Source organism: Sorex araneus, chromosome 11, assembly GCF_027595985.1.
Source record: "Sorex araneus isolate mSorAra2 chromosome 11, mSorAra2.pri, whole genome shotgun sequence".
Taxonomy (NCBI): Eukaryota; Metazoa; Chordata; class Mammalia; order Eulipotyphla; family Soricidae; genus Sorex; species Sorex araneus.
Genome location: NC_073312.1, coordinates 30086589 through 30113897, shown reverse-complemented (window position 1 = coordinate 30113897; position 27309 = coordinate 30086589). Strand labels below are relative to the sequence as shown.

General features: G+C 49.5%; 3 protein-coding genes across 6 annotated transcripts in view; 1 reads left to right on the top strand and 2 right to left on the bottom strand.

Annotated features, from left to right (window-relative positions):
- Positions 1 to 1299, top strand: part of DNTT (DNA nucleotidylexotransferase) — a 34714-nt gene extending 33415 nt beyond the window's left edge. Inside the window, exon 11 of the mRNA XM_004616379.2 lies at positions 1213 to 1299. Within this exon, the coding sequence (XP_004616436.2) occupies positions 1213 to 1299 (87 nt within the window). The remainder of the gene's footprint in view (positions 1 to 1212) is intronic.
- A 4141-nt stretch (positions 1300 to 5440) lies between these two features.
- On the bottom strand, positions 5441 to 20729 carry OPALIN (oligodendrocytic myelin paranodal and inner loop protein). Of its 4 annotated transcripts, XM_055119484.1 has the most exons (8): positions 20354 to 20695; positions 20068 to 20185; positions 14920 to 14955; positions 12412 to 12571; positions 11291 to 11326; positions 9428 to 9562; positions 7956 to 8012; positions 5441 to 7309 (listed from the first exon to the last, which is right to left on the bottom strand). In XM_055119484.1, the coding sequence occupies exons 4-8, from the start codon at positions 12463 to 12465 to the stop codon at positions 7136 to 7138; spliced, it is 456 nt and encodes a 151-aa protein (XP_054975459.1). In that variant the 5' UTR covers positions 12466 to 12571; positions 14920 to 14955; positions 20068 to 20185; positions 20354 to 20695; the 3' UTR covers positions 5441 to 7135. The 4 variants fall into 4 exon arrangements, with proteins under 4 accessions (XP_054975459.1, XP_054975460.1, XP_012789932.1 ...); XM_055119485.1 differs by lacking the exon at positions 12412 to 12571 and having other exon boundaries at positions 20354 to 20729; XM_012934478.2 differs by lacking the exon at positions 20068 to 20185 and having other exon boundaries at positions 20354 to 20696.
- Positions 20730 to 23551: 2822 nt separating this feature from the next.
- Positions 23552 to 27309, bottom strand: part of TLL2 (tolloid like 2) — a 107355-nt gene continuing 103597 nt past the window's right edge. The window contains exon 21 of the mRNA XM_055118656.1: positions 23552 to 25145. Coding sequence (XP_054974631.1) covers positions 25011 to 25145 — 135 coding nt within the window. The 3' untranslated portion in view covers positions 23552 to 25010. The remainder of the gene's footprint in view (positions 25146 to 27309) is intronic.

Below are 27309 nucleotides of genomic sequence, written 5' to 3'. Positions count from 1 at the left end.
CATTTTGACTACAAAATGGAGTATGCTTAATTAGAACTGTCCCAGATACGTGGCAGGAAGTCAATCCAATGGCTTAGACATTAAAAAAAAAAAAAAGAAACCTAACTAATATATGTATCAATAGACTGCCACTTCAGGCAAAGCTGTATCAGGTGATGAGGCAAGTTTCCCTTAGTTTAGTTTCATTTTTTTAACTTTAAAAAAAATTTTATTGAATCACCATGAGAACAATTACAAAGCTTCCCAGTCTAAGTCTCGGTCATAAAATAATCAAAGACCCATCCCCTCACCAGTGCACACCCTCCACCACCAAGAACCCCAGTATACCCCCATCTCACCCCTCCCCCCGCCTGTGTGGCAGATGATTTCCACCTTACTCTCTCTCCGCTTTGATCACATTCAATATTTCGACAAAAGATCCACCATTATTATTTGGAATTTTCCCCAACATTCATACCTGCTGAAAAGGTATAATTAGATAATTTGTTTTCTATTGCTGATATGAAGAGCATTTTGGATTTCTAATATTTTAGTAATAAGTGTGGAGGGATTTCTGCCAAAAGCCACTGGGTTCCAAAATTGGTTTGTATGCCTCTGGGATGATGGCTGTTCAGGAGCCAGGAGCCATTCATGGGTGGCAACTCGGGCCCATCAGGGCAGGGAGAGGTTGTTTAGTTTCATTCTTCAGCCTTGTTTCTCATGAGTCCAGTCTTCCCGATTAGCTGCCTCCATGAAGAGCCTCTTTCCTTATAGTAACAGCAAGAATTCCAGCCATTCTCTTGTAATTCTCCTTCTCCTTTCCCCATACAAGGAGCCAGAGCTTATAAGTATTAATGACGTGAGGTCTCTTGATAGTCTGACTTCATTGAACTAGGATTTTTATAAGCTCAGGTTCCAATGAGTTTATTTTTAAAAAATACTGCCTCAGGTTGTTCTAATGAACAGTTGAGATCAGTAGCTTGAGACAGGAAAAATATCAAAAATCTTTAGCTGAGTATCAAAAGCTGTCATGACTTTACTGTAATTTATAAAACACTATATTTGAGGTTGAGAAATTATTAATAATTCCCTAATTCAGTTAAGATGGTGTTTTATATTCAGAAGCAGGGTGCTCTGTTTCTGCACCAATTGATTCTGACAATTTCCCTCTGGTGGGCTCTAAAATGCTTCACAAAAATATCTAACTGTACATATTTCTTGTTATGCTTTCAGAGGATATTTCTCAAAGCAGAAAGTGAAGAAGATATTTTTGCACATCTGGGACTGGATTACATTGATCCATGGGAAAGAAACGCCTAGAAAAAGAAGCTGTTAACATTTTTTTGTTGTTTCTTTTTCTCCATTTTCGGGTGAAATAAATTATGCTTCCTATGATAGTGCAAGATGTCTTGGGAATATTACAGTCTTTAAGCTTTATGAAAATGCTTATCACTTCTAGAAAAAAATCATTTTGAAACATGTTAAGGCACCACATGTAATTTTTTTTTCTCTAATAGGCTCTTGATGCAGTACTGCATAGAATTCTCTGCACACTTTTTCCATAGAAACAGTGTTATAATTGGTGGCTGGTTTCCAGGGAAGCTCATCCAAGTCCTCTGCCCACAGTGTGGCTGAGATAATGTATATAATAATAAAAATAGGGTGAAACAAGATGTTGGAGCATTCTTTTTTTTTCACTCAAATATTATAAAACAGTCCTTAAATATGTAACTATGAAAATCGGAGGAGTTTAAGATTGACCTGGAGGGGAGAAATGGGCTTGATTAATTGGCCAGTGTTCCTGGAAATGGGTCCTACCCCTGGGCGTGCTGGAATGATGAGGGGGCAGTAGAAGCTTGGGGTCTAACTGGGGGGCACTTTGTTTGCTTCAAGAAAATAGGTTTCCGGGGCTAGAGTGATAGCACATTGGGTAGGGCATTTACCTTGCACATGGCTGACCAGGTTCGATTCCCAGCATCCCATATGGTCCCCTGAGCACCGCCAGGGGTAATTCCTGAGTGTAGAGCCAGGAGTGACCCCTGTGCATTATTGCCAAGTGTGACCCAAAAAGCAAAAAAAAAAAATAATAATAATAGGTTTCCAGGGGGCTGCTGGGTGATTTAAAAAAAAATAATAACTTCAATAGCCTCTGGTTTAGCTGATGAGAAGATGGAAGGGCCTTCGGTCCCTCAGGGCTGTTGGAGGGTGGCTGTGGCCAAGTCCAGCCTGAGAGGTCCTGTCTGCCACCTCTCAGCACTAACCCTGGCTCCCACGCCCAGCCCCAGGAGCAACCATGAAGGCACAAGGCCACTGTCTGTCCCCAGCTCGGAGTCTCGCGGATCTCTCACCCTAGCAGGAGGTGAGGGAGGCAACTCTGGCTGAAGAGTTCCTGGCAGTTCCCCAGGGCTGTGGGAAACATCTGCACCTCTCCCCTCCTCAAGGGGGGCTCAGACCTGGAAGCAACCTGCTCCCGGACCGCTTAAGGAAGGGCCCAGAGGCCTCCTGGTCACCTTCTCCTCTCTGGTGCAGAGTGGAGGACCCCCATGGCCAAATTTGATGCCTCCTCCAGGCCCAGGGGAGGAAACGTCCTTCTGAGTGGAGGTGCCTGAGGGTGAGGCCCGTCAGTGCTTGGTGCTGACAACTCTGACCTGACTCGGAGGCACCACTAGGGACCTGCACAAGGGCTGGGGGTCCGGCTGCGCTGGTCTGGGCTGTCCCCTTTGTCTCCTCTCCTCCTCCTGGGAACCGCCCCTCACACTGCTCAAGTCTTTTCCATACTTGTTGAGACCCAGAGATTACGCCCTGTCACTGCAGGGGCAAATCCTAAGGGCGAAAAGCACAGCTGCAGGGGCTGGGGGGAGGAGTGAGAGGCTGGACCCATTTATATAAGCTGTTTCTAGGACAGAGGTTTCTGTTTTAATGTTTTCGTTTGGGGCCACACTTGGTGGTGTTCAGGGATTACTCTTGGATCTGTGCTCAGGGATCACTCCTGACAGTGCTCAGGGCAGGGGTCAAATATGGTACCAGGATTGAACTAGGATCAGCAGCATGCAAGACAGGTGCCGAAACTCTTGTAATAGCTCTCTGGTTCATAATTTTTTCATTAGGTGAAAAGTGAGTGGTAGATGAAGAATTTTTGCCCAAAAATTGAAGGTACTGTCGAAAACTTCTGTGTGCTTAGCATGGCGCTTAGCATGTAGAAAACATTGATCTTCAATATGTTCTACAAATTCTGATAATCACTTACTCAAAAGACAGGCTTCCCCTTTGGTGATACACATATTTTAATGAAAAAGAGAGTCGGGGTAAGGGGGGTAAGGAGGTGTAGTGAATATTCCCAGTGGTATAAAGGAAGGTTTGGCACAGGGATGTGGGTAGTGGGACCTGGAGAGAATTAGGAGAGGACAGAGGACACGGGGCTGATTTCTGGGGAACATGCAGGTGTCTGTCCCCTGCACCCTTCACGTACCTGCCCAGACTCACTATCCCCGCCAGGTGTGGGAAGGAGAAGTCGCCCCATCGCGCATCTAAGAGATACTAAAGAAGTTTTCCCTCTTTGGAAAGGCTTGTCAGGGATCCCACAAATGCCCTCTGCTAGAACTGCAGTTGCCTGTTTGCCTAGGCTGGAATTCTACCCAAGCTATTGCTGATGAATCAAAATCAGCCTTTGCTGGTGCCAGCAGCTCCGGGAGCAGAGCGCCCTCTGGTGGTCATGAGAGAACCATCGGGCAAGTCCCATATGATGAAGTGGAGAGGCTAGAGGGCCCGGTAAAGCAATCACTACGGGAAGGCCGAGTTGGCATAGCACAGCGCCTAGGGCATTTGCCTTGCACGCGGCCGACTTGGGTTTGATTCCTCCATCTCGGAGAGCCCACCAAGCTACCGAGAGTATCCCGCCTGCACAGCAGAGCCTGGCAAGCTACCCATGGCGTATTCAATATGCCAAAAACAGTAAAAAAAATCTCACAATGGAGACGTTACTGGTGCCCGCTTGTGCAAATCGATGAACGACGGGTCTACAGTGCTGATACAGCAGAAAAGAGTCACACCGTCTGGGTTCCCTAGTTACTAGATGTGTGGTCTTGGAGAAGTCACTTAACCTTTCTGAGCTTCAGTTTCCACTTCTGTTCCAACAGGGGCTAGTCTTTGCAAACTGCCCTGCCTCTGCATCTACTGGCGGTGTGGCTGAGGCAGTGGTGTACGGGGCTCGGTTAAGGAACTCACGGGATTGGAAAGGATCAAGGAGCATGTGAGTGGTTTCCTGGAGAGAAGGGGCAGGGAACCAACTTGCAGGCTTTCCCCACCAGCCACACCCAGCGGCCAGAGCCTGGGTTTCAGTGGCAAGCACACAGTCCGGCCTTCAGGACTGTCCATAGCCCAGGGGACAGGTCCGGCCTCACTCAAAATGCTTCCCCACTCTCACTTGCCCCGTGTGGCTCTTCTTACACCTGTTTCTCAAGTTCAGGGGTGACTAATGAACACAGGAGAGGATTTTTTTTCCAAGTGGGTGGCATTTCCAGGTATGCTCCGCCAATACCAGACTATTTCTCTGACATTTCTTTGGACATTCCGTGTGACAGGTAGGATCATGCTGGCTCTCCTCTTCCAGTCCAGAAAAGGAAGCAAGAGAGTGTGGATTCATCTCTCATGGGAACCCTAGGTTGTGCCTGTTTGGAATCCGTGAACCTGGAGGGGAAGGCCCGATGAGCAAGCCTTCCTCACGGCAGTTGCTTGAGTGGAAAAGCAACCTTTATCTGCATTTGGGTGGGGAGAGTCCCCAGGAAAGGCAGTGGCCTTGAGCTTTCTTATTCTTATCCTCAAACCTGGCAGCTGATCTAATAGAGGGGAGAAGAGGCCAAGAAGAAGCTGCTAAATTTATTTGTGTATTACTAGGGTTCCCCAGAATGGAATGAATGCAAAGATTGTATGAAGATTGTATGAAGGAACAATGCTTCTGCATTGGTCATGAGTGGCTTCTTTCTTTCATTGATTTTTACAGGATTGCAATGGTAAATGCTGCAAGGAAATCCATGTTAAAAAAAAAAAACTGGTTTGTTGCAAAGTACAGGAGGTATAAAAATTTGACCTGAAAAAACAAGGGCTGTTGCCGATTTCTGGGTGGAGGAGACGGTGCAGCCAAGTGGGGTGAGCTGGGGTGGGAGAGAAGGGTTTACTCGCAGGTATGTGGGAAATCTGAGTTAGAATGTCTGAAGTGGGGATGTGGGTGGGAGTGATTTTAGAGGCACCAATGCCAAAGGATCCATGAACAAATGAGACCCAGGAGCAGTCGGATGAGCAGCCCAAGGGCATCCCTCAGCTAGCATCAGCCCGGGAGCAGGCAGCTGGAGCTTCTTACTTTCCATCACGGTCATCAGAAACAGCACCCCCAAACCCCTTATCTCAGCCCAAGGGTCAATGTGGTCTGAACACACATCAAGAAAAACCATTGGCAGCAACAGGCCAGTAAGAATGACCGCTTTATTATTCATTTTGCTCTAAACTAAGTTCTGGCTTATCTTATGTAACCGGAAAATAAATAATAGTAATTCTGGATCTTGCTAGTTTAGTAGAAACTATTGAAAATAAATTTTCTAAGCGATGGGTCATTAAAATAAATGGAATTAAAAATAAATGTTCCAGAGTAGGTCACCCCTTTCTGTAAGGAGTATAAATGGTATGCACAGGCATCACCCCCCCCACACATACCTTTAGGGGAACGGGAACTACTCTCATTCTCTAAGTACAGCACCGAGGCTCCCAGGAGACAGCCCCAGAGCTCCCAACTCTGAGGTCAAAGCCAGGGTCACAGTCAAGTTTCTCACCAATCCAAGGCCCTTCCCCAAAAGTCTGAGAAACACCAGCACCTTGGTCAGGGGGACACATCTACTATAAAAATGGCAAGATGGAAGAGTAACAAGAAAAAACCAAATCTGCTGTCCAGGAGATTCACCCAGGGGACTTAGCACAGACCTAAATCACAGCGGGGTTGTGGGGTATCCTTGCAAGCCCATGTGGACAGGTGGCCGTGAGTGGGTCTGTAGAACCTGCTGTTGGTTACCTGGACAAGAGGGAGGTGTTGTTTCTGAGCAGGCATGGGCCCAATGAGAGAAAGGAATGCCCCTACACAATATCCTAGTGGCACTTAGAGTCAGTGGTGGACCCCCGCCACCACCCCGGGCCCTGGGTGCAGGTGCTCCACCAGGAGACCTGTCTTGCTCCCAGACCTGGGCTCTGTGGGGGGGATGAGGTGCTGGGAGCCTCCTCACAGCACCATGGGAAAGGCCTGGCCTGTGCTGACATCCCTCAGCACACTGCTAGGGGCCTGACCACGGGGCCCTGTGTCCGTGCACTCTGAGAACGCTTGGTCTCTCCTCCTGACAGCCAGTGGTGTTTCTCCTAGGAATGCAAGGCCTTGGACCTTTTGCTTCGCTCCACAGAGCGAGACTTTACCTTATTCTGAATAATCCTGTGAAACAAACTATATTTATCATCCCCCTACCCTGTATCACTCTTTCTCTCTCTCTCTCTCTCTCTCTCCTTCTCTCTCTCTCTCTCTCTCTCTCTCTCTCTCTCTCTCTCTCTCTCTCTCTCTCTCACACACACACACACACACACACACACACACACACATCCATGACTTCCTGCCTGAATTGTTCTCCCATTGCTGACCCAGAGGGAACCATGAGTGTCCCGCCATGCATTCTCCTAAGGGGTTGGTGGGGACGGGAATGTGAGGCTCGCGAGTTCTCTACCCTGAGATGCTCAGAAACAAGACACTGTTTCCCGGACCCTATTCCCTGAGGGTCCACACTTAGCCAAACTTTGCATCTTACTGGCCTTGGCCAACCAGTTCTTTTTGTGAGTAAAGGGATGTTAAAAAAAAAAAGTGAGAAGGCAAAAGACTGAGCAATCAAGCCCCCCAACACCCCCAAATTACAAAGAAAGCAAAATTGCCACTGGGCCGGGGGTCGGGATGCTGGCGGGCTCCTTCTGGGCCAACTCGTTGGGTGCTCGCGAGACCTCAGAGCCCGGAGGGGCCTTTTCAGATCTGTTCTCCGGAGGCCAGTGCTGCACACACACACACACACATGCACGCACGCACAAGCACAGACACACACGCCCATCTCGCTCCCGGCGCGCTCTGGGCCACACGGCATCAGTCCAGGCTCAGTCTGGGCATCAGCCACCACAGCCCGCGCCGTCTCTGCGGTTCCGTGGGAGGATGGTAAGGACCGCGCGGCGCCTCCTCCCCGGCCGACACCGTCTTCACGTAGATGTGGCCTTCCTCCGCTCCCGTCATGTTCTCACGGGTGGGTGACCTGGCAGGATTCTTGAGAAGACAAAGAGAGTTTGGCAAAGTCTTCTGCATCCCGCCAGGTTGGAGTCATGACAACCGGATAGACCCTCCCACCGGAAACAGCAAGCAGAGCCGGGGAAACAGGCTAAAGGTTCTGCAATCAGGACGGAGGGTGCGGGGAGCCCCAGGGCTACTCCTGGCCTCTCCCCAGGGCCACTCAGTACCAGGGATGGAGCTCAGAGCTTGGCATGTGGCGTATGTCAGGCTCTTCCCCTGAGCTCTCTCCCTGGCCTCTATTCTTCAGTATTACACATCAATCTTGAATTTTTGTTCAGCGGGAATGATGCCATCATGCTGCTGTGTGCCTGAGCTTCAACTCAGCCCCTTCCACTGTGCTCACACTGTACTCGGGACACAGAAGGCTTGAAATCCTTAGTCTGGGGGCTGGAGGGGTTGCACCAAGGGCAAGTATGTATGCTTTGTATGCGGGAGCTCTGGGTTCTACCTCCAGCACCACAAGGTTCCCCAAGAACCACCGAGAGCGACCCCAAAATTGAGTGGGGATAGACTCTAGGCATCATTGGGTGTGGCCTCCAAACAAACAAAGAGTAAATAAATAAATCCCTTGCTTGGTTCCTTTGAGACGGCTAGAGAGTGGTTATGATTCTATAGCACTTACCTCGGCTACCTTGGGACTGTCATAAATTTCTGAAATTTCACATGGCATTTCACTGTCCTAAATAGAAAATAGAGAAAAGAATTCAAAGATGCCAGGAATAGTCATTTGCCCATGACCATGGTTAAAAGTGATGGTTCTTACACTTGGAACATTAGAATCAACAGAGTGCTTTAAAAAATAAAACAAGGTTAACAACCACAAATGAAACCCCCTCCCCAAACTTTAAATCACCTAGGGCTGGCTATGTGGACACATGGGTGGGACCTGCCAGGAGCCAACTGGATTCATTGTGCCATCTGTCTAGTACAAGTGTCTATCGACTTGGGATGACAGGCTGTTGTGTTTGGTTGCTTTTTGTGTGTCTGAAGGGTTGGTGCCACAGGTCCTCTATCCTGAGATTTCTATTTCAAGGATTTTGGTGGCTGGTATTTTTGTAGAGTCTAAGATGATTTTATAGTGCATTAAAGGTTGAGAAAGTATTATTTACTGTAGTTCTACCACTGACAATTATTTCTGAATGTATTGAGTTTTCAACTGCCCATGAGACTTTCCATGCAGAAACTCGGCTTGTCTTGATCTCCCTCAGTCAGTGGTTGACTCCTACTTGGGGGCTGAACTAACTGAGGCACAGAGAGTGAAGTTGTCCCTTGTCCAGGACCATATACATCATGATAAGGCAAGATCCCGGCTTTAGAGTTTAGGTTTTCTAGGTCCAGGTGCCTGGGGCACGGAGAACAAATGGCTAGAGCTGTTTGTGAAAAGAGGGTGGAAGTAGATCTCTCTCTCTCACACACACACACACACACACACACACATGCATGCACACACGCACACACATGCCCTTAATGCCCTGGGTCTGGTGTGGGAAAAGGGCAATCAGGGTCAAGTATGTATGTGAGGCATCTCCCTACCCCTGTGTCCCGTTTGCCTCTGCCCTTCCCAAGGAAGATCTCTGCCTGATTCTGGGAAGTTTGTGGCGTCATGATTCTCCACTTTAGCAAACACACCCATTGTCCAGACTGTACCCATGATGGCAGCTAGCGGTCCTTCCCTCTTCACTCCTGCTGCCCCAGTGGCCGCCCCGTCACAGACCAGTGACCTGAGCCCTGTGTAACAATTCAGCTCTGCTGGGGATGGCAGGCCAAGGATCTGAGAGAGAATCTGAAGTGCAGGGAGGTTCACTGAAACATCTTTTTAAAAAATTATTATTTGGGGGGTGGGCATGGTGGTAGACTGGGCCACAACTGGTCATGTCCAGGGCTTGAGCTCCACCAGCAGTGCTTAGGGACTACTGCTGCTGAGGCTCAAGAGACCATATTGGGTGTGTGTGTGGGGGGTGAGGGGGGTTCAGGGATCAAACCCAGGTCAGCCGCATGCAAGGCAAATGCCCTTTACCCTGCCATACTGTTGAACTGACCCATGAAACACCTGCTTCTGCCCAAACATTCAGACCCCAGGAAGCTGCCGGTCACCTCAATGGTCTCACTGCTGCTGTTGCTTCTTCTTCTTCTTCTTTGGTGAATCACAATAATTACTAACGCCACCATCAGTCCCGTGGCCACCAGGGATGGAATGCCTGCTGCTACTCCAAGGGACGGCCCGCAGTCCTGCATGGAAAAATGCAGAGTCAGACTCCAGGAGGGAAGAAGTTTCAACAGATTAAAAGTAAGACCTGGCATGCTGGAGGCGCTGAGTTGGAGCCTGTACTACACACCCTCACTAGGGGCTGTGACCCCTGGGGCTCCTGCATACTTCCATACTTCCAGATGTGGCCCCTCTGTAATATATATGTGTGTATATATTATATATATATATAAATTAACTAAAATCAGGGCCAAAATTCTGATTCAGTGGTAGAGCACAGGCCTGGAATGCGTGAGTATGTGAGGCCCTTGGTTTTATCTTAGTGGAGAGTGGGGGAAAGAGTGTGGGGAGAGGGGAATGTTTCATTCTTGGGAGGAAAGAGAGAGAGAGATTGCAGTAAAATTCAGTGAAAAACTGCTCCTTGCAATGTGCATGACATTTTCATGAGACTTAAGTGTGGGTAAGGCTAGGGGCTCAGAAACACAACGCAGAAGTGCCATCTGCACTTCTATGTTCATTGCAGCGCTATGCCAGAATCTAGAAACAATGCAAGTGCCTGAGAACAAAGACTACATAAAGAAACTATGGTACATCTGCACAATGGAACACTACGCAGCTGTTCCTTCATAGGAAACATGAAGTCATGAAATTTGCTGATAAATAGATGAACATGGAGAGTATCATGCTGAGTGAAATGAGTCAGAGGGAGAGGGAGATATATAGAGAATGATTATACTCATTTGTGGGATATTTAAAAAAATAGTATGAGACCTATACCCAATGACAGTAGAAATGAGAGCCAAACCCAGTGGTGTTCAGGGGTTACTGCTGGCTCTGTACTCAAGAATTATTCCTAGCCAGGCTCAGGGAACTATATAGTATGCTGGCGACCAAACCTAGTTTGACCACATGCAACGTAAGTGCCCTGCCCATTGTACTATCTCTCCAGCCTCTTCAGTGAATTTTAAAAACATATTTACATTAGAAGCATTAGCCGGCTCATTTTCAAATTTCTACTTTGCTTTCATTTAAAGTGGAAATAGCTATGCTGCTAGTCACACATGTTTTCAGATTTGCAAATAATCTGGAACTATAAAGGATAATTTGTGGAATCCCTATAAATATTTGACTCTCCTAGATAGTGGACATCCAGAAAAGTTGATAAATTAGAAATAATAAGGTTTGATGCCTTTTCTTTTTATGAATGCACTCATGTGACCAGAACCCAGATGAAGAAATAGACTATTATTGCCACAACCCTGGAGTCTCTCAGCCTCCCCGTCCTGCACCCCAAGCGGAACCACTATTCAGAAATCCATTCCCTGGCATGAATTCTATGTTTTCCAGTGTTGATGTTTACATCACAAACTCATGCTCCGAACACATCCATGGGATGAGCAGAGAATTTTGCCCCCTTTGATTCTCTTTGCTGTTACCTGCCATGACCAGGGATGCACACAGCTGGGCGTAGTGTCCCTGTCGGGTCACAGACTGTTGGTTGCTGGGCTTGCACACATTTGGCTGCCGTGTGCTGGAGTCAGGGATCTCCAGAGTCTAGCTACTGGGATCATACTCAGCCACGTGTGATCCTGCTGGGGATCAAACCCTCAGCCTCACTGGCCTCAGGCCTGGAGGTGAGTCAGCTACTCCTGTGCTGTGTTATGTCCTGCCACCCCACCCACCCAGAGCACTATTATCTCCCTTTCATAAATGACCAAACAAAAGCTCCACCAATTAAGGGATATACTTACGGCTTCTTTCCCAACCGTCACGACTGGGGAGGAAGTCTGGGGAGGAAAAGGAAGACACAACTGAGGAAAACCAAATCTCCAGAGTACACAACACGCAAGACAAACTGTCAAAGGTTATGCTCTAGGGCTGGAAGCTGACCTCTTTGCTCAACTTTGGGTTAAAAAATACCACAAATACCACAGCTGCCCAGAGGAACCTTACCCGGTTGCTTCTCAGGCAAGAATTGGAATGAAATTTGGCTATACAAGGAGAGAGAATGCCGGGGGGGATGAGGGGGGTGTCCTCATTGTTCACCCTCCGGATTGGCCACAACACATCTGACAGCTCACAAAGGCTGTCTCCAGCCTCATGTCCCCACGCGCTTCCCAGCACTCTCAGGGGCTGCTTGTCCCCTTGCTTGAACAAACAAAATCTTGGTGGAAACCGGCTCTTGAAGGAAGCCTCTCCTGTGTTTAAGGGTGGTGAAACAGTTGGGGGTGGAATGACTGAGAAGCTGTGAATTGTCTGTGCTCCCAAAAGCCTTCACAGGGAACAGGAGAACCTGAGCTTCCGGCTCGGATCTCCACCCTGGGCCGCACCCGATTTCCCCATGTGTGAAATCTTACCTCAGTCAGCCACCTCAGGAAGCAAAGTCAGTGGAGCAACTAACCTGTGCGAATAATGCTCAGTGGTGGAGGGTGGGGAGGGAAGGGGGTGGCTGGGTAGGGATGGGGTGGGGAATGTGTGTGGGGTCATATATGTGGGTGGGTGTGTCTCTGGGTGTGTGGGTATGTGTGTGGATGTGTGTGGGGTGCGTGTGTGTGTGTGTGTGTGTGTAGGTATGGGGTTTGGGGGTGAGTGTGTAGGGCTGCATTGTGGGCGTGAGGGTTGTAGGTGTGTATGTGGAGGGTGCAAGTGTGTTTGTGGATGTGTGGGTGGGTGCGTGATAGATGGGTGTGTGTCTGTATGTGTGGGTGTAGGTGTGGGAGTGCGGGGCACGTGGGCCATGTGTGTCTCTGTGTGGGGGTGATGGGGTGGGGTCCAGGGCTCTCAGGTCAGCAGCTACAATGAACGGCGCTTTCTCCGCCCACAAGCTGAAGGGCTCATTTTTGCATGTAAGGCCAGGGATGGGGATACATACCTCTAGGCTGGTGGTGAGGAACACTGGCGCAACGGAAGTATAGGCTTTGGTCATTCCTTTACACTTGGCAAAGCTTATTTAATTATTTACTCACTCCTCTTGTCAGCCTCAGAGAGCACTCTGGAGTCCCCCGGGCTCAGGCTTTGGGCAATTACTGTGTCTGGTTACAAGAAATGAAATGGAGCTCAGAGAAATGGCACGACCAAGTTTCCGAGGAGCGACGCGTCTCACCTGGCCTTGGGGATCTGGATTCCATGCCGAGGCGTCTCTCCCAGACTCCTCCCAGCAAAAGAAGCTTCCGGAACCAGCCACGGATGCTCGCTATGCTTTCACCTCCAGGCCCTCACCCTCCTGTCTCCACGTTACCTTCGCGCTGCTTCTGTCTCGAGTGTTACCTCTCAGGATGGTGGATGTCAGTTCAATGAGACATTCTGAACACAAATTCTGGAAATTTGCCCTGCTGGCTTTGGTCACACACACACACACACACACACACACACACACACACACACACACGAGCAGAGTCTAAGGCGTCACAGTGTGCACACTGGAGCCAGGGCTCTCAGAGGAATCCAGCTTCTGTGGGCCCAGCACTAGGCCGGGCGTGGCATGGCTGCTGTCCCTGTGCTGCTCAGCCTGTTGGCTTCCTTCCCTCTCCAGCTCCAGCTCTCTACCCTCGTGGTAACCATGCCAGCCAATGCTCAAGCACTTTTCCTGTTTTCGCTTGTTTAGTCTTCGCAACTGCCAGTAAAGAGAGATTAGAATCGCCCTCCTTTCCCCCAGAGAAGAGTGAGCACTGGGAGGTGAGTAACTGGTAGAAGTCCCAGGATGGGCACTTGGTGGCATGGTGCGAGGGTCCATGCTCTGAGAGTCTCTCCCTTCCATGGTCACATGCTGTGGGACCGCCCTGGTGGGGCTGGCTAGGACAGCTGCTCCTGAGAGAGGCTTCCAGAGCAGTACCCTTCTCCAGGGGCCCGGACCAAGTCATGGGCTGCATCATAAGGGAAGGCTGAGGGGCTGGAGTGCATAGGGCATTTGTTTTGCACGTGGCCAACCTGGGTTCGATCCCCAGCATCCCATATGGTCCCCCTGAACACCGCCAGGAGTAATTCCTGAGTGTATGAGCCAAGAGTAACCCCTGTGCAATGCCGGGTGTGACCACCCCCCAAAAAAAAGGGAAGGCTGAGAGCACTGGAGAGCACTGCATGGGGAGTCTGAACCTCCCCACGTCAAAGGGAAGAGGGGATAGCACTGGAGGGAAGGTACAACAAAGGAGGCATCTAGCAGCAGATGGACTCCCTCTCCCTACTCAGCCTCCCTGCCCCCGCTCCGCCAACACACACACACACACACACACACACACACACACACACACTGGCTCTGGCTTCTCTAAGTTACCTTGTTGAAGAAGGACCAAGCCAGCATCAGACAGAAATGGGGCTCTGCACCTGCCTGCTAAGTTCAAGCTCCACAAGAGAAAAGTTTCACAGAGATTCTCTTGAGAGGTTTGGAAAGGAAAAAGGAGGGACAGAGGAATACGCAAGGGGCAGAGTGAATCAGGGAGGCTCAGAGGCAGGGTTCTCCAGGAGGATGGAGCAGGTGGGGGTCTGGACAGACGGCAGTGGGGAGTACGGGGCAGGGGGTGTGAAAGGTCTGCCTGCTGATGCTCGGTTGCTTGCCCTGTGGTATAGTGAGTGGACCTCGACACAGTGATCATGTAGGGTTGATCATGTAGATTCTTTTCATTCTCTCAGAATAACGGTATAACTTAGCAGGAAACTTCGATACAAGCCAAACCAACTGCAAAGAGTCGGAAATGTCTCATTCAATCATAGCAGCACTGCGTTAAGAAATTATTCTGGGGTCTGGAGAGGGAATAGTGCCTTGTATGTTCACGCAGGGGTATTTGCCCTGCATGCAGCAGGCACCACATGTGGTCCCCTGAGCACTGCCAGGAGTGGGGAGGGGGAGAGGGGAGGAGGAGGAGGTAGAGGAGGAAGAGGAGGAGGAAGAAGAAGAGGAAGAGGAGGAGGAAAGAGAAGAGGAAGAGGAGGCAGAAGACGAGGAGGAAGAGGAGGAGGAGAAAGAGGAGGACGAGAGGAGAGATGCTGGGAGACGCTCACAGAGCTAGGTGAAGCATGTGCCTTGCATTCAGGGGCACTGAGTTCAATCCCTGGAATCTTGGGGCTTCCTGAGAGACCCTTGAGCAATACTGACTATAACCCCAAACCAATCAAACAAAAGTCAAAATTATGCAAATTCAAACGGATGCAAAAATGTGGCGCGAATGTCTTCTGAAGATGTGAACTGATATGTTTTGTTTTTGTTTCTGTTTTCCTTTTCAAAATGTTCTTTAGAGTTGTCACTGAAAACCATCCTCTCCACACCCCGGCTTCTCCTAGGTACCCCTGGGACCCCTGAAGGCCAGCCCAGGAGGGAAGGGGCGGGCAGCCGGGCGAGGACTGGACCCTGCACTTTCCCTGCCCACAAACGCAGTGCTACACTTACCCTGGTGGCTGGCAGCGTGAAGTTCAGGGAAAAATTCTGGAAGAGAAAAACGAAAGTTAAACTTCCCAAGACCGGTCAGCCTGGCCACTGAGTCCTCCCCAAATTTCCAGGAGAAATTCCAGGGGATTCCAGGGCTCTCGCCACCCCCAGGTCCCACTGCCTGTCTTGGTGCACAAAGAAGTCAGGGGGGGCGCAGGCGGGGTTGCTGTCATGGATCCCCCCTCAGCAAGTGTGCGCTGAGTCCCCTTTCCTCAGGTCTCAGGGCACCACAGTAAGGGACCAGCCAGTGGCCCGAGCGAGTCTCCACAAGGGCAGCCAAAGCCTTGCTCGCCCTCACCGCCCACCACGTCACCCACACTACACCCCTTTTGGGGAAGTTTTTGGTACTTTCTGCCTGAAGTAGGCAACCTTCCAGGGGACCCATCTCTCACCCCCTTCCCTATGCATGAGAACAGGAGGTGGGGTGGGAGCAGCCCTGGTCCCCGTCCAGGGTGTCAGCACACTCTCACCCGTGGACCACCCCAGGTGGAAATGGTCTTTTCAGCATCTAGACTCTTCCGGCTAGATGCTGGAGGGTTGGGGTTTAGATGGGTAGATAAACAAGAAAATCTTTCGTAAACTCAGCATGTTTTGACTAAGTACTAACTCAGCAGAGAGTCTCTTGCCCGCACACCTGGCTGTCTTCCCCAGGGCCCCTCGGAGGGGATGGGTTCCAGTTTCCCTCCCCACCTCGAGCAGGCTCCCAGCGGCCAAAGACCACTGGAACCTAGCTGCAGCCATGATGGAGGCTCCTCTCTACACGTTCGGACAGGCCTCATGCATGAAGGTGCCGGCAGAGGAACCCAGGTGTGTGTAATCCCATCAACAACCAACATCCAGAGAGAGACTTAAAAGCAAGCTCTCAGAAGCGATGTCTTTAGCCTACTTCTCCCTCTAGGAGAAACTGGCAATCTTCTGAGAGTTTCCTGCCCACATGGGACAGCCTTGCAAACTTCCCATGGTGTATTCATATACAAAATTCAGTAACAAGCTGGATTTCATTCCCCTGACCCTGAAGAGCCCCCAGTGCAACATTGTTAGGAGGGTCAAGTCAAAATAGACTTCTAAGATCTCAGGGAAAGGACGAAATGAGATGTTACTGAGCCCGCCCGAGAAATCGGTGATTAACGGGATATTGTGATTGTGATTGTGATACTAACTCAGCATGTACTTAGAATCTAGGGTTCCCTCTCTCGATGGGCCCAAGTATCATGTCTTCTAGTTGCTCATTTTTCTGTCTCTTAGCAAAGGGAAAGGGAAAGAGTGGGGTGAGGGTGTGGGGGCGGAGAGAGAGAGGAAGAAAGAGAGAGAGAGAAAAAGGGACTGAGAGGGAAAAAGAGAGAGAGAGATGTCAAAGCTCAAAACTTAGGAGTGGAATTTAAAGGGCAATTCCCTCTGTCCTTAAAAAAAAAATTATATAGGGGCCAGAGTGGGTAGGGCGTTTGCCTTGCTTGAGGCTGACGAGGGTTTAATTCCTGGCATCCCATTTGGTCTCCAGAATGCCTGGAGTGATCCCTGAGTGCAGAGCTAGGAATAAGCTCTGAGCACAGCTGGTGTGTCCCAAAACCAACCAACTAACCAAACAAACATCCCTCAAGAAAACCTTTTTTAAGGGGCAGAGGAAGCCAGTGAGACAGCTCAGACAGCTGCGGTGCACAATTCCCATGCTGATCTCTAGGTTCCATCCTTAGTACCACAGAATCTTCTAGCACCCAAGCACTGAGCACCCAAGCACTGAGTCAAGAGTAGCCCCAGACCACCACCAGTTGTGACTCTAAAACAAACACACACAAAAGAAATCCAACGAAACGAACGGAACAGGCAAAGGATTTGAATAAGTATTTCTCTAGAGAAAAGATATCTCACAGTTGGCCAATAGGCACATAGAAAGGTTTTGTCAGGTTTATTATTAGGGAAATGCAAATAAAGACAGCAGCAAGCTATCAGCATGTACCTGTGACAGTGGCTAAAGGGGAAGAAACAAGCATGGAAGTCATGGAGTGAAGGGATTAGTGGAACCTATAAGCTGTTAGTGGAACATAAATTGATATACCAAAAGTAAGTTTAGGGATTCCTCAAAAAAAAAAAATCCAGGGGCTGGAGCGATAGCACAGTGGGTAGGGCGTTTGCCTTGCACGAGACCGACCTGGGTTCAATCCCCGGCATCCCATATGGTCCCCCAAGCAATGCCAGGAGTAATTCCTGAGTGCAAAGCCAGGAGTAACCCCTGAGCATCGCTGGGTGTGACCCAAAAAGCAAAAAAAAAAAAAAATCCAAACTTCTCTGTAGCACTGTAGCACTGTTGCACTGTTGTCCTGTTGTTCATTTGCTCGAGTGGGCACCAGTAATGTCTCCATTATGAGACTTGTTGTTACTGTTTTTGGCATATTGAATACGCCATGGGTAGCTTGCCAGGCTCTGCTGTGAGGGCGGATACTCTCGGTAGCTTGCAGGGCTCTCCGAGAGGGACAGAGGAATCGAACCCAGGTTAGTGGTGTGCAAGGCAAATGCCCCACTCACCGTGCTATCGCTCCAGTCCCACTTCTCTGTATTTATCAAAAATAAATACATATATAATAGAAAATCCACGAAATCAAGGAGAATTATTTCTTCCATGTTTATGGTAACAGTCTTGACAACAGCTAAGTGGGGTGGTGTATTATCTAAGTGCCCATTAAGCAGTGGATGTATAAAGAAAAAGGAAGGAATTCTGACATTTGCAACAACATGGGTGAACCAAAAGGTATCATACTTCACTAAATGAGCCGGCTGTCGAAGGACAGGAGACTATATGATTTTACTCCTATGGGGCAGAGAGGCCGACCCAGGTTCAATTCCTCCACCCCTCTCAGAGAGCCCGGCAAGCTATAGAGAGTATCTCGTCCACACAGCATAGCCTGGCAAGCTACCCGTGGCGTATTCGATATGCCAAAAACAGTAACAAGTCTCACAATGGAGATGTTACTGGTGCCCGCTATAGCAAATTGATGAACAATGGGATGACAGTAACAGTGACAGTGGGGTAAAGAGAGAAAACAGATGAATTGAGTAAAGCTGAACTTTAAAAAAGAACATGAGTGAGCTAATCAAGCTTATGCAACCAATGAGCTGCCACCGGGACCTTCGTAAGCCCCTTTGCAAAGCTGCAGCACTTCCACAGAACTTCTAAAGTTTCCCTGAACCCATGGGAGCACCAGGCTCACCTCCCTTCTCTTCTTCTAGAGTGAAGGACAGGAAGAGAGACAGGAGCAAGAGAGACATCTGCGGCCCTTTGGCTAGAGGCTGCTGGTTCTAGGAACGTGATTACCGTCCTCAAGGCGGGCCCAGAGGAGGCTCACAGCTGCTGAAAGGACACTTGATGGTCACGGCCTCAGGCACAGCTGCCCCAGCCTTAGCTCACCAGTGAGAAGGACACTGATGTCATCGGGCCCAAGACAAAGCTCCCTTTGCAGGGAGGGCAAGGGATGGAGCAGCAACAAGTGGCCATCACACGTGCTGTTTGTCAACAGCTGAATGACAAAGATTTTGGCCAGTTCCAGAAAGACGTTCTTATTAGCAAACACTGCAGGGCTCTTGGGGGGAGAAAGACATGGAGTAAGTTGGGTAGAAACAAATCTGACACTGTCCCTCAGCTGGGTGGGCGAGGCCAGCCTGGGCTTGGCGTCACCTGGTCTGGACTCAAGTCCAGACTCGGCCACTGAGGAGTGGTATGACCTTGGAAATGTCCCTCAAGCTCGTTTTGCTCCATTTTCACCCAACAAACTTCATGTCCCAGGCTCGGCGTCTCTCTCCTCCCATCTCACAGGTAAACCTACAGGAATCAGCACCTAGGGCAGTTCTGTCTGACTGCAAGACCCTTCTGGGGGGTGAGGGCCATGTGGGACCATTCTCATGGCCCGGGCAGCACAGGGAGGCCAGGGGAACGGCTGGGTTCTTGTTGGGGGCCTCCGTGTGAGGTTCATAAGCATGCACTGAACTACACAAAGGCTGCTCCTTGGAGCACCTTGCTGTGAAGAAGCTTTAGGGTCTCCTGTTAGGTTGAGTTTGCTATTGATCAGGGGGATGGGAGGGCAGGTAACAGGTCAGCTACTGAGGGAACCAAGGCTGTAGCTTGGTTTTCCTAATCTCCTAAGGAACACGTTCCTCCCTGCATCATAGGTGTGGGAACTACAGACCAAGATGGGTCCCTAAGGCAAGAAAGACCATCTACTGGTAAGAGGCACAAGTCAGCTGATCTGTGTGTTTAACCCTTTCCCCACCGTGATCCCCTTCTGACCTCGTTTTCTCTCTGTGCCCCTCATTCTACTGGTTGCCCCCCTAGAGTCATACCTATTTACTCAATTTTCAGCTGTAGCCCTCAGAATATCTTGGGGGTCCACCAGGGGCCCAGTTGAGAAAAAATGGATTAGAGCATAGCTCTCCCTTACTCCAATATCTGCTTTCAACTCCTAAAAATAAATCTCTTGACTCAGGGAATCACAGAAGCCTTTCCCACTTTCCCTCCTAACTCAGCTAATTTCACTGGATTAAATGGAAGTCACCAGTCAGCAAGGAAGGTGGAGGCATCTGGCACACTTGGTGACTGTCTTTGCTGCTGATAATGTAGCAGAAAGCAACTGAACAAACAGCAAGGCTAGAGTCAGGACCGAATCACTACGAATCACTATGGGGCACTCAAGTCTTCAACTAGGAAACTTTGTCTTTACTCTCTTACTTGTAATACAAAATATAAGCTCTGCAACCCTTTGATGAGGATTAAAAAAAAAAACCTATTAGGGGCTGGAGAGATAGCACAGCGGGTAGGGCGTTTGCCTTGCACACGGCCGACCCGGGTTCAAGTCCCAGCATCCCATATGGTCCCCTGAGCACAGCCAGGGGTAATTCCTGAGTGCAGAGCCAGGAGTAACCCCTGTGCATTGCCAGGTGTGACCCAAAAAGAAAAAAAAAACAAAACTATTAGCATTTTGCACATGGAAAATAATTAAGAACCAAGCCCCTTAACATCTTTGTACCGAGGATACAACTTAGACAGTTAGGCAGTGAAAACACCCGGGGAATGTTTTGATAGAGAGAAAGGAAGGTTGAGAAAAGATGCTCATTCTCACTTACCATTTCGGATGAAACTTCTCGAAGGTTCCCAAGAACCTTCTCCAAACAGTGCCCTGAGCAAGCTCCTTCCTGTGGGGGGGGCCTTACTGACTCGTGTCTTGCATTTGTAGATGTCTAACTAGGAGATAACAGTGACAGGGCACGAGATGACTCCAAGAGCCGCCCCATTTATGGTCAGGGGAGTAGCCAAGCTCTCAGCCCATCCCTCAGGGAAGAAGGTCTCTGCCCTGTGACCACTGGATCGACCCACCCTCTTTGCCTTCCTTTCCATCATCTCCCTGCTTACCTTTTCCACACCGTCTAGCCTCCGCTGCTAATCCAACAGCTCAGAAGCTGCCCCTGCCGCCAGCAGCTCCTTGGAAACAATGGGGTACACAGGCTGAGGCTGGCCGCTCCTGGCCCAGCTGACGGGGAGTCAGAGCAATCTCGCCCTAGGAGTGCGGAGTGCCCAGGAAGTCCTGGCGTTGGAGGCGCTCTGCTGTGGCTGGCGCAGTGCCTGCACGTGGGGAATTGGGCCTCGGCCTCCCAGTCTTCTCCCGTTTGTCTGGGGGTTCTGCTGGACCTGGAGGATGAGGGCCGCTTTCCACTTCTTGTGAACTTGCTGTTTAAAAGAGTTTGTGTTTTTTGACCCAGTGGAGGATGTCGGGAGGACACATTCAGGTTGGAAGATGTGAGCTGAAAGTAGACTATAGACCGAGCATGAAGGCCACTCAATACCTCTATTGCAAACTACAACACCCAAAAGGAGAGAGAACAAAGGGCAATGCCCTGCCACAGAGGCAGGGTGGGGTGGTGGGGGGTGGGGCGGGGGTGGTGAGAGGGATACTGGGATCATTGGTGGAGGAGAATGGGCACTGGTGGGGGGATGGGTAAACGATCACTGTATGAGTGAAATGCAAACACAAAAGTTCATAAATTTGTAACTGTACATCGCAGTGATTCTCTAATAAAAATTTTTAAAAATAAAAATAAATAAATAAATAAAAGGTTCCATCTCTAGCACCTCATGATCCTCCAACAGTGCTGGGGCAACCTTTGAGCACAGAGCACAGAGCCCCTAAGCACCACTGGATGAGAATCACCCCTGCAAAACCAACAAACAAATACCAAAAAAAAAACCAAACCACAACTACAATAACAACAAAAATAAAATAAAAATAGCAAAGGAGGGGCTGGAAGGGGGCTCCAATAGGCCCAAGCAGCATTGCACTACTGGGGGTCTGAGCATGAGACCCCCAGCCCTGTTGGTTGGACATTGCTGGGCTCTACTGAGGAGGGTTTACTAAAAGGACTAAGTGCAGAGTCCCAGGGCTCGTTCCTCCTCCAGATAAGCAGGGGAGGGAAGGTGGAACCTCCAGTCCAGAGAGAGGCACTTTCCAGGAGCCCGGACTGGGGTCTCAGATGTCAGATGTGGTCCAAGGGCCAGAGCAAGGGGAAGAAACGTGGGCGGCATGGTCAAGGGGAAAACGGAAGACAGAAGAGCCACCTGTGGCTTCGCCAACCACCTCCCCACCAAGCTACCGTGATGTCCAGCCTGTCTGAGTCCAAGGAAGGGGGCAACTGAGCTCTGCTAATGATTCGGAGTCAGGCCCTTGGTGCTCACTGGGAGGAAAAGGCACATGTGTGTGTATCCTCCCCAGGTGCTTATGGCCTTGGAGTAAATGAACACTGAGTGGGCTGCTCTCGCCTGAACTCACAACAGAAACCCAGTGGACATGCACCTAAATCTATGTTCTTTAGTGAAACAATCGCAGAGAGAGACACAGGTCACTCCTCTGCACTTCCTCTTTGAAACTAACATCGAAACCTCGAAGGAGACATGAAAAAGACAATATATTTAAAGATAACACTCTAAACAGTTTGTTCTTTTTTTAAACAAAAATCTTTTAGGCAGTTGATTTTTCAGAAATTGGGTCGACCAAGAAAACTTGAAACACACACTGCCGGTGCGGAGAGAGCTCTTGTTCCAAAACTGAATAACTGCCAGCACCCCAAGTCCTGGGAGACAGCAGACGGGCCAGACCACTGCCTGGTCCCACAGGGCATTTGCTGGGTAACAGACTTTACAAATGGTTTGTTTGTTTGTTTGTTTGTTTGGCCTGGGGGGTCACATTTGGTGATGATCTTGGATTGCTCCTGGCTCTGCACTCAGGAATCACTCCTAGCAGTGCTCTGGCGACCATATGGGATGCCGGGGATAGAACCCAGGTCAGCCATGTGTAAGGCAAGATCTTAACCACTGTACTATTGCTCTGGCTCCATAGATGGTTTTCTACTTAAACAGGACGAACAAGTCATGAATAATGTGAAAGCCAGCTCTAGAAACAAACAAACAAAATAGTCTTTCAGCGTGAATTAACACACAGCCTTGCTTGCTGTCCGGAGACATTCCACCATTTCACATTCATTCAGAAACTGTCCTGCCCTGGGGTCCAGGTTCAAGCGTCTCTTAGGCCAGATTATGCTGAGTGGACCAGACTGAAGACCCACACCTCCAAAATGTCCTCAGGTCGCCAAGATAATCCCACTGCTGAGCTAGCCTTGGAGCTCTGTGGCACCCCAGAAGTCTGTCACCCCTTAAAAACAAAGCAGAATGTAGTGGCATCCTCAGGCTCCCTTCCTGCCCCTAAAACATGTGTGGGAAGGTCAGAGAGCATTAAAAAGAGTTAGGACAGGGCCCATATCTTCCTATTCCAGGCACTTTCTCCGGGGTCAGCCCGCCTGGCAGAACCTGTGTCCTTAGCCCCCTGAGCCTAAGCGGGGTGGGAGACGGTGAGGCCCATCCCAGCTGAGTCAGAGCCTATCTCTTCTGGGCCTGCGTCACTCACAGAAAGCCTCCATACACGCTTTCTGTGAGGCCCATTGTTCCGGACCGACCACAGGCCGATCACTGTCAGCGTCCCGAGATCTTGCAGAGTTCCACCCGAGAGATAAAAACATGCACCAATGTCACACAAGGCAGGGCCGAGGGGCTGTGTGCCTTCCTTCAGCTTTTTCAGAATTCCTTCAGCTCCTTCACCCTGAAAAATCTAGAAATAATGACTGTTCCCATCTCCCCAGGGAGAACAGCAGCCCCCCCCCCCCAAGACATCCCAGATTTCTCTTTCAGCTTCGGCAGACAAAAGGAGACAAAACAAAATTCCAGAAAATATAAACACAATCCATCCACCCTGGCCTGTGGGAGCTGGGCTGAGAGATACATCCTGATGTGAGGATGCAGGCTCAGTCACTCTCCAGACCTGAGGATGAGAAAAGGGCTGGTGTGAGGGGACACACAGAAGCAGGGCAAGACTGGGACCAATGACCTGGTAAGGCTGGAAGCCAATCACACACACACACACACACACACACACACAGTATTCATAACACTTTATGTTCCTTCTGTTTGAATAAAAAGATATTCCCATGCAGTTCTTCTAACTTTTATTTGTATTCTTATCTTCTTCTTCTTATTTTTTTTCTTTACTCCCAGCAATCATTTTAATTAGACACAGAACTCTGAGGGCTACACTCTGATCTTTAGAAAATATAACCATTAACCTTTTATAAATGCTTTGTTCAAATGATGTTGGCTCATCCCAAAGGTGCTTGGGAATTACCTCGGCTCTCACTGCCAAACACTCTCATGCGTGGTCCTGTGTTCAGTACTACCAGACAGGACTCGGGGCTATGTAAACATTATTTTAAAAATGATCCCAACATAAATACTCTTTTAAAGCTAACATACCACAGCTTTAAGCTCATAATGCCCAGAGATGCCTTAATGAAATGCCATCCAAGGCTACCTCACTGTTGAAAAGGTAACGAGAGGGTCTAAAATCATGTAAACAACTTCCTCTACACTTCTCTAGAACGAATGCCAAGTGCTGCAAACTCTGATCACAAGTGGGCAGCTGAATACTAGCTCAGGCAATGTACCCGTTAGCCCGATTGGTTGACAGAAGTTAGCCAGAGATGGACTTGTTCCACAGGTAACAGCTCTTACATACCTTGGTAACTAAACTAGTTTTCAAACAGTGTTTACCCCACAAGGAGCCCAAAATGGTCCCCTCAGAAGATGCCTTTGCTCATCTTGCAAGTACAGTTTTATCGGTTGTCAAGGAGTCATAGTTCACCAAAGCCAGCACCTGCATAGCTGGGGGAAGAAATATTCTTCAGGACCCGGAATCCCAAGCACAGGTGGAAGCTTCCCGAAGTCAACTAGTGAAGGAGATTCTGCAGGAAGCACCGTTGTTTCTCTGTGGCCAACTGGAGGCTCTCAGCCCTAATTATGTGGTTGGAATTCATAGGGGCTGCCTCTGCCCCCCCAATCCATGTGGAGGTGCCCAGAAGCTGATGACACAGAGAAAGGCTTGAGGGCTCCTCACTCCCTGATAACAGTTCCCAGACTCTCTCTATGACTGCTCATTATGGGGCCTTTTTAGATCTGATGCCACATTCTTGGGTTTCCAGCCTGACACTTCCCTGGCAGAGAGAAAACCGAAGTCCGCCGTCAGCCTGTAACTAGTCAGTGATGATGATGCTTCTGTTCCCACTGCCAGAGCAGGTAGAAGACATTCTTAGTCCCCGAGATGGGATCCTCTGCCTGGTACCCATGAGGCTTTCTTGGTGACAGACGATTGACCAACTATGGGCCAGGCTAGGTCCCAGAGAAGCACCGAACAAGGAGAGCTTGAAAGACCAACAAGGAGAATTTGAATGATCAACGACGTCTAACCGTCATCAGAAAAACCACCATGGAAAACACTGCAGCCAGATTCAAGGAAACATCCGTTCTCCTCCTTGGCCAAATTTCATCAAATACATACTTCAGAGACTCGATTTAGAGGGTATTTGGAAAGGGAGGGGAGAGAAAAAAATATTGTACACTGTTTTTAGGGCAAATTCACAAGGTGCAATTGCTATAAAAAATTCTTGTTTCTTGTCTCTCAGGGACATTGGCATTATTTCTTCATGTGCAGGGCATCCTGAAACTTGGTGCTGGTGTATCGGGCATGAAAGCCTTTCTTGTTTATGGTGTCATCCGTGTGGAAGCGAATCATCAGAGAATCCCCTGCAGAGTAGATTTCTTCCAGTGGCTGGGGAAAGAAGAAAAGAAAGGCTGAAGAGTTGTACAGGCTGCAGGTAGAGCTTAAAACAAGAAGGATGAGGTGGTCCTCTGTGGAATATAAAGTAACAGAATGGGAGACTAACACCCAAGAGTAGTTGAGATAAGAACTAGGAGGTCTTCCCCACAGCTTGGAAACTGGCCTCACATGCTGGGGGAAAAGGCAGCTGAGATAGAGAAGGGAACACCAAGTAGAGGATGTTGGGAGGACCTACTCAGGTTGAAAGATGCATGCCGAAAGTAGACTATAGACCGAACATGATGGCCACTCAATACCTCTATTGCAAACTACAACACCCAAAAGGAGAGAGAACAAAAAGGGAATGCCCTGCCACAGAGGCAGGGTGGGGTGGTGGGGGTTGGGGTCGGGGTGGTGGGAGGGATACTGGGATCATTGGTGGAGGAGAATGGGCACTGGTGGAGGGATGTAAATGATCACTGTATGACTGAAATGCAAACATGAAAGTTCATAAGTTTGTAACTGTACCTCGTGGTGATTCATTAATAAAAAATTAAAAAAAAAAAAGAAGGATGAGGGGCCGGAGCGATAGCACAGCAGGTAAGGCGTTTGCCTTGCACTCGGCCGACCCTGGTTTGATCCCCGGCATCCCATATGATCCCCCAAGCACCGCCAGGAGAAATTCCTGAGTGCAAAGTCAGGAGTAACCCCTGAGCATCGCTGGGTGTGACCCAAAAAGAAAAAAAAAAAAAAAGAAGGATGAGGTGGAGAGGTAGCTCAACAGGGTACAGTGTACAGTTGGGGTGGAGTAGCCCCCAATTCCATCTCGGCAGCAAACAATGTCCCCTGAGCTCTGCCAGAAGTGGCCTCTGAATCTTAGTGCAAAAGCATTATGTCCAAGAAAACAATTCCCACACCAAGTTGGGTGGGATACAGACACAAAGTGAGTATGTGCCCTTGCACCTGCTCCATGCAGGGTGCCCTCGAGCCCACAACGTAGCTTCATAAAGTGCAATATCTGAATAACCTGAACCGGACCTGTAAAGTATTTCAGAGTATGGGGTCCAGGTACACCAAGCCAGTATCCACTGTGACCTGTTCAGGAGATCTAAAATGAGGCCAGGGCTTAGGCCTATGTCCTGTGTAAGCTGGAGTTGCTTTGTTTTCTTTCTTTCTTTTTTTTTTTTTTGGACTTTTTTTAAGGGGGTCCACACCCAGCGATGCTCAGGGGTTACTCCTGGCTCTGCACCCAGGAATCACTCCTGGTGGTGCTCGGGGGGACTATATGGGATGCCAGGCATTGAACCTGGGTCAGCTGCATGCGGGGCAAACACCCTACCCACTGTACTATTGCTCCGGCCCTAAGTTGGAGTTGTTTGTTTTCCAAAGGGCTGGTTCCATGGCCGATGAACGGGAAGCAGGTTCTGACACTTCTGACACTTGTTCCCTGGCAGGTACTGGCGGAGGCTTCACCAGTTTCCCGCATATTTCACAGCTCAAGTTGCTCCTTACACCCGAAACCCAGTCTGAAAGATTTCACAGATGTGCCTCATTTGATTCAGTTCGAAGACCTGGCACTTTGTGGAGACCGTGGGTTTGAGGCCACCCTGCACTGAGCAAGTCCACTGCGCCCCTGTCCCAATGGGACGCACTCACTTTGTGTCTGTGTCATACCCGGGCAGGCGTGGTTTCCTTGGACATAATGCTTTTGCATGAGAGCCGAGTCTGAACAAGACTTTCCTGGGCACCGGGAGAGTTAAGCATGTGTGGGACTCACTTTGCTGTGGTGATGTGGGCGCAGGCCTGCCACAGCTGAGCAGTGTGTCTGCCCCCAGCACCCGGGACGGCGTGGCTCCCACAGCCATCCTTTCCTGTGTGTGTGGGCGGGGGAAGACAGAAGATGAAGGGAAACTATTTAAAGACTCTCAATGCCAGTTTGAGGTTCAGTGTTTTGGGGTGGGGGGCTGGACGCCCCCTCAGCAATACTCAGGGGAGGATACTCCTAGATCTGTGCTCAGGGGTCATTCCTGGTGGCACTTGGGGGACCATATGGTGGTGGTGATCTAACTGGGGTTGGCAGCATGCAAGGGAATTACTTTACCTCCTGTCCTATCTTTCCAACCCTAGTTCTACTAGTTAAAGGGGCATTTGTGTCCTCCCAAAGCTGCCGATCCAC